Source organism: Dermacentor albipictus, chromosome 2 (genome assembly GCF_038994185.2).
Source record: "Dermacentor albipictus isolate Rhodes 1998 colony chromosome 2, USDA_Dalb.pri_finalv2, whole genome shotgun sequence".
Classification (NCBI taxonomy): Eukaryota; Metazoa; Arthropoda; class Arachnida; order Ixodida; family Ixodidae; genus Dermacentor; species Dermacentor albipictus.
Window position 1 is genome coordinate 155,078,128 of NC_091822.1, and position 12,332 is coordinate 155,090,459.

Sequence of the window (12,332 nt, forward strand, 5' to 3'; positions counted from 1 at the left end):
ATAAATAAAAATTCAGAGCGACTTTTCAATCAGTTAGAGCAGACTCTGCATGCCCAGATGCATTTAAAGCTCCATGACAAATGGTTTTAAATTAGGAAAACAAGATCGGAGACATCTGGAAACAAATATTGCCTATATAGAACTAACTTTAACTGTTAAACAACAAAGAGCACTTGCACCTCCATACAAGTTTTTTATAATTCTTATTATTATTATTACAAGGTAAGAGTGTACATAGATGCAGAGGACTGTTTGTAACCTAGATGAACCTACGCAGCATTTTAACCTTACTGAATTATTGTTTGCACAGTTGGTTCATAGCTATTAGGATTACAACTTCGAGCAAAAAACTTGTGTTTATCTTTCTATGTACCCTTTGCACTATCTATCGTCTATTTCTTTGGGCCATTTCACAGTTAATTTCATCAGTCCAACTGACCTCTAGTTATAATCCCAAAGTCTTTTGCTTTCTTCATTCACTATTTCACTAAACAAAAATATCATCGCTAAAAGCAGGGATTCTCTTGCTTTTCTATTCTGCGCAGTAATGCACAAAGCATCTGATTAAAGGAAAAGGGAAGAAATGAATTCAATAGGCATTATGTCGTGCGCTCTATTGGACTAACAGATGCGGAAATGTATACAACAGGTCTTTAAAAAGGAATATTCTGTGAAGCCCTTGAATTTTCTTTAGCCAGTAGTGTGAAGAACACAGGTGCCGCAGTGGCATTGTTTCGGCCGCTGCAAGTTGAACAATTCCAATGCCAAGCTGAACAAGGCAGAAGTTTCCCACATGCACGCACAGCCAAAACATTGATTCTTTGCCAGAATACACATGCTTGCTTGGCGGGCATGCAGCCTGTGACGTCATGGCTTGTGAGCGGGTCAGTTTTACTTCACTGTTATGCTGTGCGAGTGTAGCATAGAAAATTCAATTACAATTTACGTGCCCGCTCAAATGTGCTAAAATTTTGCCGACATGTTCTTGAATGCACAAGGATTACGTCAGACAATACAGTTTGTGATCAAAAATTGGGTGTCATGCCCTCTTTGAAAGAATTTTCTTAAAGAAGCAAGAAGAAAAGGAGAACACAGGTGATGCACTGGCAAAATTACAAAAATACTAGCAACTAAGACTCTTTGGAATATAACAAACCACAAATACCATCTCCTCCTCAAAAATTTCCAATTTGAGCATGCCAACACTTTTATGATTATTGTCACTGCTGCATAGTGTTACTTCGTGACACATGTTGGAACAGGACAGGTACAAATAAACTGGACACACAGGGCTCTGTGTCTGCAGTCTATACCTTCGTGCCTTTCTTGTTCTGAGCTTTATCACAAACTTACACTGAATTAAGGAAACATACACTCTGATTCACAGTGTTACACGTCTGCGATGATGCCAATTAAAACGAGCTAACACATCTATCCTATTATTGACTGTTAATGTTTACGATTTCATGAGATGCAACAGACAAAATGTGGGCAGAAAACAAAACAAAACAAAAAATTTATATTTTTTCAGGTCTCCTGTATGCAACATGAAAAGTGGGCATGACCCAACTGTGAATGTGAAATGCACCCATAGATGAGAATGATGATTTCTGAAACTGAACTAACTATATAATGTAAAGTTATAGGTGGTTTATTACTGTGCCCAAAAAACATGTATATGCCTTCTAATGGGAGAATCAAGTACAAAATAAAATGGCTTGATCGGCTTTGATAGGTTAAATAAAGTTGAATATATTGCCACAGCATCAGAAACTCTAGGGACAAAAGCACACTGGTCAGCAGGACCAACTGCACACCATGCACTTGTCACTTTTGGACTACATTTCCTTTAAATGCTGATATATCTTATTGTCACTGTCCTTCCGGTGCTACAGACGCAACAATAAGCACAGTGTTTTTAAACAAACTGAATAGATTAATTGCATTTTGCTCCTTCTTTTAAAGCAAACATGAATTAATGTGGATCCCACCAACATGAATCTTGTCAGCTTTCAAATCCTCCTGAGCATAGGGTAAGTTGTTAACTTAAACTATGCTGGTTAAGTGCAGTAAGAATATATTTTTGTGTTTATAACAACATGGTGTAAGGCTATGGAAATTACAAGGCTCAAAATAAAACAATTTTTACAAATTTTTTTTCTTCTTTTCCTGTGGCACTGCTCAGGACACATGCTTCCAGATTTCTAGCAGAAATCTTGAGACAATAGCAATTGATAAACAACAAAATTCTTAATGCAAATGAGCACACTTTCAGTTAGTGCGTATCCATAATACGGAATGCATTTGATTGTTTTCTTTCCTTACTATGAGCCTTAGTTTCTCCAGTAGATGATTAAAACACAAATGACTTTAATAGATATGCCAAATCCTGTCAGTGTCAGAGACAAATATGCCTCACTGCAGCCTTTAGATAAGGTGTATAAGATTCTGATAATTATTTCAGAACCTTCACATATGTCAAATTTGCATGTTTCATTTGCCATCAGCCTGGGTTGCAGGTACTATTCAGCCACAATGCAAAGATCTTCAATGTGTATTGCCTGCCACTATCGGAATTAACAGCTCATGTATGGCAAACCAGACTATTACACAGAATCTGAGATTTTGCAGTTTTACAACACTATAAGCTCCATTGTTGTAGATGTTTTTGGCATCAAGCTGGAAAACAATTTCAATAAATGGTCGTTTACCTTCTCGTATTTGCTGCTCAAGAGGAACCATAGGCATTTTATGCGTGTTACTTCAAAGCCGATGTCAAAGCCCATACGTGTTCAAGCAGTAACGCGAACATGCATTCAAAATTAAGATAATCCATTTTCAATTTTTCAATCTATTTTCATTCCTCTTCAAATGAGTACTATTTATTTACTGTTCAGACTTATTGAACACTCTTGCCTACTGAATTCCCAAGCAGAGTAGGCCCTTTGGATCGAAATATATGCCCCCATGGGAAACACAGCTTAGGTGATGCCTGGCTGGGGTAACGTCTAGCATAACTCTAAAGGCATGTCATATATACATATTAAGATACACAACAGAACCTCCTTTTCACTTTCTTAACGAGGTGGAAACATCGATCAGATTTCATTTGCTTGCTTATCTTTATTTTCTTCCCCCCCACCCCCACCTTAGGTATTCGTGGAACGACGACACTCCCAAGAGAGCAAATTTAACCTTTGCAATTACGAAAGGAGCTCCGGCACGGGAAGCTATCGGCGAAGCACACACGCACCCACGCTAGCCGGAGGGCGATGCACGCGCAAGGCGACTTCCTCCCGCGGCGAGCGCAACAGGGCTCCGGCATGATCGTACGTGTCGTCAAGGAAATGACGCGTGCGTGCGCATGAATGCGGCAGGCTCGCTCGACGCGCATTTTTTTTAACACTCTGATCGAGACACAATGCGCGAGCTATAGCTGCATTGTGTGTCCGTATCGACGCAACTACGCGTTGGCTGGCATCGACGGCGGGGCACGTTCAAAGGACGACACGAAGCGGTCAGGTAACAGCAGCTGCGCCCGGGCAACGGGAGCCGGCGCGGTGGTAACCCGACCATTCTGCCAGACGCGTGCAAAGTTCGCGCGGCGCACGCTAAATTCAGTCACCGCGCGAGCTGGCGCAGCACGCACGAAGGCCGGCGATCTTTTCTCTCTTTTTCATCAAGGATGCGTACGACAGCGCAAGCTGTCTCCACGGCCTCGGTCGGAAGCGAAGGGTGCAAAGCCGACCCAATTGAAGTATCTATACATCGGACCATGAGCTCCGATAAAGGAAAAACCGACAAACGATCGAAGTGGCGGAAAAATCTAAGCAGCGCTCACAGGAACAACCACGAAGTTCAAAAGATAGAGTTCCGCGTGAAATTTCAGGCCGCTACACGGCATGACAAGATACACGCCGCGTTTGCATACCGTTTGCCGATCTCTCTTCTTTTCCTTTTTTATTATATATATTTTTTCCATTCATTCAAAGGTTATAGGCAAGCGATCTGTGACTGGTGGCTTGCCGCCAGTGTATCCTGTAAGGTCGAGGGAACGCATTGTGAAAGCGCGGAACATTATACTTACGCGTTAACCATGTTGCATGCTCTGCCATCAGCTGCATCGTCGTCGGCTTGTGCGTAGTCCTCCGCTGTGCCGTACGGAAGGAACAACGAGCCCGTGGACATCCACTTGTGCATGTCCGTGGGGGGCCTGTTGGTCTTCGTTGCCGCCATGCCTTGAAGTCGTGTGCGGCTTCTTTTGCGAAAACGATAACACAGTTGCTCTTCAGATGAGTCAGACGCGTCTGCTACAGCTGGACGTGACAAACGCTGGTCGAACGGTTTCGGACGTCATCATTCAAGGAACAAAATGAATCGAGGATTGCTGTCGCCGCAGCGGCCTTTTTGGGTGATGGGCTGCAACTTCGTACGCGTTTAGTTTAAATTTTCAGTGAAAAAGAGAGGCATCGTACCGTCAAGGTCGAACAGCCGGCCAACCGTTGACGCGCAGGGCAAGTGAAGCTCGCGCCGACCGCCGACCTCGAGCGCATCGAGAGCGAGCGGCGAGCGCACGAACAGGATTGACTTGCCTTGACTGTGACTTCGTTTTGTAATACTTCCGCTACGACAAAACATGGTGTCCACTGCAAATGCTTTTTGCAAAGGCTTTTTACATATGCAGTCAGCAAAAGTGTAGCCTTTGAGATTAGTTTTTGCTACTCAAAGGGAGCCGTCGCTAGGCGCAACCTTTACCACCTATACATAAAACTATGGCCTTAGAGATTCGCATTTATTACTGAGGGAACTGTCACATGAGGTGCGTGCGGCGTCCATAAAATAATGTTAATGTTTGAGATAATCTGACGTTTTATAATGACACTGCAAGTTTAAATATTTATAGTATGGATTGTTTGTGCTTTTTACTCTGTACCGCCGATGCGCTCACTTGTATTGGCTCGAATATGTTGACTGCAAGTACGATCTGCAGCCTAGAACTTTTTTGATGGCTGCGCCCATCTGGGGTGTTCTCATCCGTATACCGGGGCGCCTGAATTAAAAGTGTTTTGCTTTTAGAGATCCGTTTAAAGGATTATCAAACCACAGTGCGTAGATTAATCATGTAGTATTATTACGGATGTGACACTAAGCCTTGACTGATTGATTGATTATTGCTGGACGCGAAATGTCAGACAGCAGCTCCGACGAGAGCGATGAACGACTACGAGAAGCGGCGGTTACTGTTCAAAATATTTTTGCGAAAAGTCCGGTGCAGAAAAAGCCACAGGAAAGGTACATTGATGTCACCTGTGTTCTAAATATGGCGATTCTGACCCGTAGAGTTTCCTACAGACCATCCTTCGTGCGGCCTGGTGAACAGTCCGTTTGTCTGCCTGTTTGTATGTGCGTTTGCCGCCGAAAGTGGCTCATACCCACTATGGGGTACTGGCCAAGTATCGGGTGAAGAAAACGATTATGTAGTCTAACCGCAACTTCTTTCCTTTTTCTTTCTTTTCTGTTTTTGAACACTAATCGCAACGTTCATTTTCTTCTTCTTTCTTGTCCCCCTTTTTTCTTTCAGCGTGCAAGAAAACAATGACGCAACCAAGGACACCGGCACAACCATAACAGACTTGTCGACGGAATGCAGACAGTTCCTCGCCAAGAGCTTGTCGAACAACTTGGACAAGTATGTGCAAGTTTGCCAGCGATGCGTGCTAGGCCGAAAGACTGACTAAATCAGTTTACTGTGATAAAGTATTTCTTAAATACCATGCCGTCGGTCACCTATGGAGAAAAGGGTTTATGATTGCGGAAGAAAATAAAAGCCAAGCTTTCCTCCTCTGACTTTCGCGCCGAAACCTTTGAGCCGGTAGGTCGGTGTGACGTCACGTATTTCCATATTATCGTATTTAGATAGTCAGCTTTGGCCCAGAAGAGAGCGCCCAAAACTTGCTGGTTAGGTCTTCGGGGTTTTTGAAACGCAATGTAGTCCTTTTTACCGGTTAGAAAAAAAAAAAAAGACCCGTGCAGACGATATCACCATCAGCGACGTCACAGCGAGCTGGTGCAGGAACTTCAGGGAGGCGTCGCCACCCGTCTTGCGTTTTCGCGCATTCCAGACTTGGTAAGCCACCTTTAATGGTAACAGTGGCTGATAATAACAATAATACTATTTGTCTAGAACAGCTTTCGTATTCCGGGACCATAGCTTAGCATTCCTATTTGTCATAATGTCATAATTCCTGCTGGTCATAATGGTTTAGCTTGTGAAAAGCCGCAATATAAGAAAGGAAGGTAATGTTAAATGGTCAGTGCACGGTGTCATTACTTGAGTGATAGTTGCAGGCCAGAGACATTGCTCGCACAAGTCTGTTGATGAACTTATAACTAACTCTGCCTACAAAGCCATGCTAACATCACATCTCTTTCTTAGATGCTTTCCAGTGGTATGCACGAACATAAATTTTGTGTTGTTTGCCCCGGATACTTTTTTTTTTAAAGCAGTGATTGAAAGTGCTTTCTGAAATGGGCACATGGTGAAACCACATAGCAACGCATCTGGCTATTAACACCTAATTTAAAATTAATGCTAAATGCAGAATTGCTACTGCTAAACCAGTTCGAATTAAACTTGTTGCATTAAAAAATATAATGCTAAGCTCTGCTGAGTGTTCCAACATTGCTTCTTATTTTAATACATAACTGATTTGACAGGAATACTAATAGATTAATGTTGGGAGATTTCGAGAAAGAAAATTGGTGTATCATGTATCACTAACTTTGCAACAAAGACAGACAACACATTTAAGATTTTCTGCATATTGTTTGCAGAATTAGGGTATTGGTTTTTGTTGTGTTGTAAACACAATGCTGCAAAATTTGTGTATGTGCATGTGTTTCATTTTTATCATTTTTTGTATAGCATTCAAATCCCAAATAGAGGGTCTGCTCACGAAGATCAGTTGAATTTATGTTTCCCTTCGAAATAACGCAGAAAATTACATTCAGATTGTTTAGAAGGCTGCCTGAAAGGAGCATTTCTGCATATTACAGAATAGTAAACTAAACTTCCGTTAAAGGTCTCGAGTACTGCTCTGTGCTCGTACACAAGATCTCCCTATCTCTCCTTAGTGTACAACTGCCCTTCAAGTTAGATAAAGTGGACGCTTAATAACTTCCATTCCCAAAACAGATACCTATACACTTGCGGGCTAGGCACCTTCAGAGCCTGCAGAAATAGCTTTAGCTTAGCTCTGTCATTTATAGAATCATAGTGCTTTACACGAAATGTACCAAAGGTATAAGAACAAGTACAGTAACTACCCCGAGAAATCAGAGCGCCAGCAATACTAATTACATAATTTATGTAGGCTAGGAGCTGCAGATCATCGGTTCTCTCTGAAATTCAGAATAAGGCTCGCCCATTGTTGCATGTCAAGATTAGGCACCTGACTTGCATGTTTGGAGCCTGCTACCTACTGCATGTAAAGGCATGGCATGAAAATAACCATCGCATTACTTGTGCCCATTCTTGTCGTTGTCATTGAATTTAGAAATTTAGAGCTTCGAAGCCCCTTTAGCTCTCCGTGGCAACTGAATTTGTGATATATGGCTCTTGCTTATCATGAAAGCTGGTTTGGGAATATTATTATTTTTTTCCTTTCCTTTTTCATTCGGACTAAAAAAGGTTAAATATATCTATGGATGATCGTTACAGTCTCATTTTTCTTGTTTCTTGAGTCTCAGTCCTACTTTCTTGACAGTTAGATATATTTTTACCCATTGCTTTTCTAGCCAAAAAAGAACACAAATCCAATTGTGTTTTTTAATGGGACATAATTTCACCAGTGTTTGCCAAAACCCTTTTTGTGTCCAGTTGGTTCTGATAGGATATTATTGTTGGTCCAATCTGTATGAAAACATTTTCGTTTAGGCCTTATTGTGCATTCCGTTTACACAAACTTGGAGCCAAAGAGCCTCCACATGCTTCTATGTTGGTTAATTGGCTATTCAGGCTTTCCAGAGAAACTAATTAAAGTCTGTAGCTACCTAGTGGTAGGGCCCCTAAATATCAGTCTGCTTGTATATGAAAATTGGTTGTAATTGGAAATCACTGGACAAGCAAGGCCATGAAACAACAAAATTGTCAATAATGGTAGCATAAGTATAATGTAAGTTCGCAAATAAATTTTTGCAGTTTGCTAGGATCACTGGAGAGCAAACAGGATGTAGGTTTTCATTGAGCTGAAACATTCTTCCAAACTATAAAGTTTTAATGTTTTTCTTGAACCCCTAGCACTACTTGGTTAGCAAAATTTTGCTTGCGTATACGGCACGCGACAGATTTCAGACACTGAAATGCTGGGAAAATCATTGTAGTAAATTGACATTGTGTGTTCATGCATGTTGAGTAAGCTTCAAGTAATAAGTGTCGAACATTTGTGTTCGACAATCTAATATTGCTTGCCTGCATCGAGAATTTCTTTTTTAGTGGTCCCAATGGGTCTAATAAGCCTCATTCTATCTAATTTACCCATTTACTGTGTTTAAAACTTGGTCAAATTGGAAACACCAATGTTGTTCCTTTCCTCATGCTCTTATTTTTGAGTGGGATTGATCCTCCATATGACGTGTTATGGACCAATGCCTAAAGCAGCCTAACAAAATTTAATGCTATAGCATTCATTTGGTAATATGCAGCAACATCCATTGGCTGTTTTCTTAGGTGCTTACCCTGCAACTTGGCCCATGCAAATTCACATGCTTTCTTGTTACTTTAGGTGTGATAGTGCTCTGGTGCCTCAATCAGGTACTCGCCAAATAGACTGTTTGTTACCTCCATCTCACTGTACCCTTACCTGTGAAAGTGTGTGAATGTTTACACACTTTATCTTGTCTTTCTCCGGGCAGGAAAATCAAGATAGTTGATAAGCACTTTGAAATACAAGGTGATGACAACAGCACAGGCAAGTGTTTTTTTTTTTCTTCCTTTCTTTCTTTCCATGTGCAACTTTTCTTAAGGACATCAAATGACGCCGCTTTTCGTCATGCAGGCATTAAGCTTTTTACTGACTCCACCGTGGAATTGGTTGAGCTTGAGGAACCTGAAGTGCAGCGACCTCGTAAGAAACACAAAAAGTCTAAAGAAAAGTGAGTGTGTGATAAGCTGACATCCAAGTAAAACATATAAAGCAATAGTACAGCTCCTCCCCCTCCCCCCCTTTCTTTCTTTAAGCTCGTACACAGTTTGCAGCATCTGTGAACCGCATGTTTAAAGTGAGAACTTGTAGCCACTTCTGTAGCACACATTCCTGAGAAGCATGTCAGAAACAGCATGAAAAAAAAAAGCACCAATAAATTAATAGTACTGCATTTCTACAAATTTGGTGCAAAATGTTTTACCTTCAATTATGGGCACCAAGCTGCAGTGATCTCAACCACCATGCACATTAGCTCTGTGAAAATGCCAACATCCGAACACTCAAGGGAGATCTTAGTGCAGCATGGCGTGAGAAATGCGCAACAATTAAAGATGACAGCAGTGCATCCCAACAGCCAAGTAATCGCCCAGTCCACTACTGCAGTGTGCTTTCACGAGAGTTTGTCTGTGTGAGTGCAGCTGCCCCAGCAAATGTAAAAGGGATAGGGTGTACGCAAAAAGAGCAGACAACAACATTGAAACTTATTTTCTTTCTCACTTTAAACTATAACCTTTGCCCATTGATTTTTGAGAATATCTCTTTATTTACTTTCCAAAAATAAAATAACATAGTGCCCGTGCACCTGCATGCTTTGCGCAGTGTCATGCCCTGCAGTTCATCTACATGGGGGGCACTTAAGGTCATCCCAATCACCACGATCAGCACTGTTAAGAAGCTGGGTTATTCTGATTCACCTATCTGCAGCTTACTGTGCTCCAGCTTATATCTAATGACACAAGGGAAGCTGCTAACGGAACAAAACCAAAACATCCTTTATGTGACATTTGCACCCCTGCGCATGTGTTCCATCTCTGTAGGGTATCTCATGGCGACATTACTCAACATAAATACTATTTTCTGGGTTATTCAACGTTACCCCCACCTCTAGTTACATTTGTGATCAAATTGTAAGAGTTATAGCATATTGCTACCTTTATTTACTGCTATTGCCCCAGCCACATTCCAGGTGCATGTGAGAAAACTGGAAAGTAGCTAAAATAATATGTCGTAGCACTATGATAAAGCTGCCTACATTTGTGCAGTATGACATGTAACACACCAACAGCGGGTGCTGTAGTCCTTCTCTCCATTTTTGATAGCCATGGATTCTCCCAGCTTAAAAGGTCAGTCCAGCGTGATACTAAAACTAATAATTGTTTGTGACATGCTTCCATTCGTACAGGGTAACAGACGACATGCTCGCAGCCATTGCTGTAACACCGGAATGGGTGCTACAGCAGTCTGGCATCCCAGGTGCTAACAAATAGCCAAAAGTCATCTGAAAGAAGCTCTGGAGCTACTCAAGTTGCAATGGTGTAACAGTACCTCAGCACTATATTGACTGTAGATACATTGTTTGAGTGCTTGTAATATCTCCTATATTTGTAAATAAACAAATTCTTTCATTACCTTTCTTTTTTTGTTGCTCGAGTTCATCACTATAGGACTATTACTGATGTGGCATCACGTTGATGGCTCAATCGGGTTGTTGAACGGTGCGGCGGCCCCTAACATCCCTATATTTCTGTGTGGACTTCAAAGCCATTATCCGCCGTGGTTGCTCAGTGGCTATGGTGTTGGGCTGCTGAGCACGAGGTCGCGGGATCGAATCCCGGCCACGGCGGCCGCATTTCGATGGGGGCGAAATGCGAAAACACCCTTGTGCTTAGATTTAGGTGCACGTTAAAGAACCCCAGGTGGTCAAAATTCCGGAGTCCTCCACTACGGCGGGCCTCATAATCAGAAAGTGGTTTTGGCACGTAAAACCCCAAATATTATTATTATTATTCAAAGCCATTCACCTACCTGACCTCGCACCTGTTTGTTGTGGCCGTTTCTTAGCTGGCCCAGCAACCCCATCCTTCTCAAGGGGGGAGTGCTTATTATGCGTTTCCTAGACAGGCAAGTTGCAAATATTTTTGTAATGCTTTTCTTCTGTGCAGTGTGGTCTACGATTTAGTCAAGTACCAGAAATGAAAAGCTTTTCGATGATACGAAGGACTGGACGGGAGCAACAATCCCCCAAGTTGTATGCATGTGCTCGTGCCATCTTTATCTGTGCGCTGAACTTTAGTGCTGATCATCTGAAATGAGGTGGAGGTGCACTGTGAATGGGGCCACAATGTTCTATACATGAGAGAGGCGATCGCCCCCATGGCACCCCCCCCCCCCTCGCTTCACTTTCAGACTACCACAGCTCCCGCCTTGCTTTCACATTTAAGTTCTCCCTTTCATTCATGTCGTTTTTCAAAGCCCACCCCTTGAAACTTGCTTTTCCATTAATAATTTTGGCAAGGTAATCAATAATATCATCACAGTAATGAATGCTAAAGCTAAATTTTTCATTTCAGACTGGAACACGAGTACTAGTATGGCAGTGTTATTGCTTTCGAAGTACATTTTTTTTTTGCATTTGGACCATTGTGGTTCAATGAAAATTCTTGAAACTTCAGTCTGCAGCTCCTTTAGCAGTGATCCAATTGGCCGAGGCAGTTTTGGAGCAATAAAAGAGGCTTCTGGAGCATCTAAAGGCGTACTTCAGAAAGGCACTTAAGTCTCTTTACAAGCATTGAATGCAAAAGCAGTACGACTCTTCTGCATGATACTTTGCACTTGGTCGTGCGCTCAAATGGAGGCATAGTCAATTTTGGGAGTGGGCCACGTCAGTTTTGAACGTCTGACTACTCGATTTTTGTATAGGGTAAATTTTTTTGGCGTGGGCTGTGGCTTCCGTCCGAGAGAAACTTTGTACCAAAGAGCACATGTGCATAGGTAGCTCCTCCGCTCTGCAGTGAGTGGTCCCCTCGGTCCAGGAGCTTAGCTGCCCTTCTCTCAGTTGACCAGGTTGAGCTGGTCCGTCGAGTCAAAGCTGGACAGCGCTGCCTCCCATTGCTATGTAGTGAGGCAGGTTATGGGTGCAAGGTCTGGCGTGCTTGCAGAAGCTCGTACCATATGGTAAAGCATTGCACATTGATCAATACACCCTGCACTGTATTCCTGTAAAAATTCATTTGTCCAGCTCCGTGGCTGTTCAATGTGGGATTTTGCAGCAAGAGCCACAGCAGGTCCAGTACCGGGAACGTGGCATCGCTTGGTCACATGGTTTTGATATCGAATGTCAACGCCAGG

At 42.3% G+C, this 12,332-nt stretch overlaps 2 protein-coding genes across 4 annotated transcripts in view; one reads left to right on the top strand and one right to left on the bottom strand.

The window, feature by feature from the left end:
• LOC135915462 (ATP-binding cassette sub-family C member 5-like) overlaps window positions 1–4,594 on the bottom strand; it is a 55,573-nt gene extending 50,979 nt beyond the window's left edge. The window contains exon 1 of the mRNA XM_065448545.1: window positions 4,088–4,594. Coding sequence (XP_065304617.1) covers window positions 4,088–4,236 — 149 coding nt within the window. The 5' untranslated portion in view covers window positions 4,237–4,594. The remainder of the gene's footprint in view (window positions 1–4,087) is intronic.
• On the top strand, window positions 3,387–10,617 carry LOC135915463 (uncharacterized). 3 transcript variants are annotated; one of them, XR_011512196.1, is made up of 5 exons: window positions 3,387–3,522; window positions 5,582–5,689; window positions 8,914–8,969; window positions 9,057–9,153; window positions 10,387–10,617. XR_011512196.1 is itself a non-coding variant. In XM_070534121.1 (5 exons), the coding sequence occupies exons 1-5, from the start codon at window positions 5,186–5,188 to the stop codon at window positions 10,469–10,471; spliced, it is 453 nt and encodes a 150-aa protein (XP_070390222.1). In that variant the 5' UTR covers window positions 4,950–5,185; the 3' UTR covers window positions 10,472–10,617. The 3 variants fall into 3 exon arrangements, 2 of the variants coding, with proteins under 2 accessions (XP_070390222.1, XP_065304618.1); XM_070534121.1 differs by lacking the exon at window positions 3,387–3,522 and adding an exon at window positions 4,950–5,292; XM_065448546.1 differs by lacking the exon at window positions 3,387–3,522 and adding an exon at window positions 5,423–5,460.
• The last annotated feature ends 1,715 nt before the right edge of the window (window positions 10,618–12,332 follow it).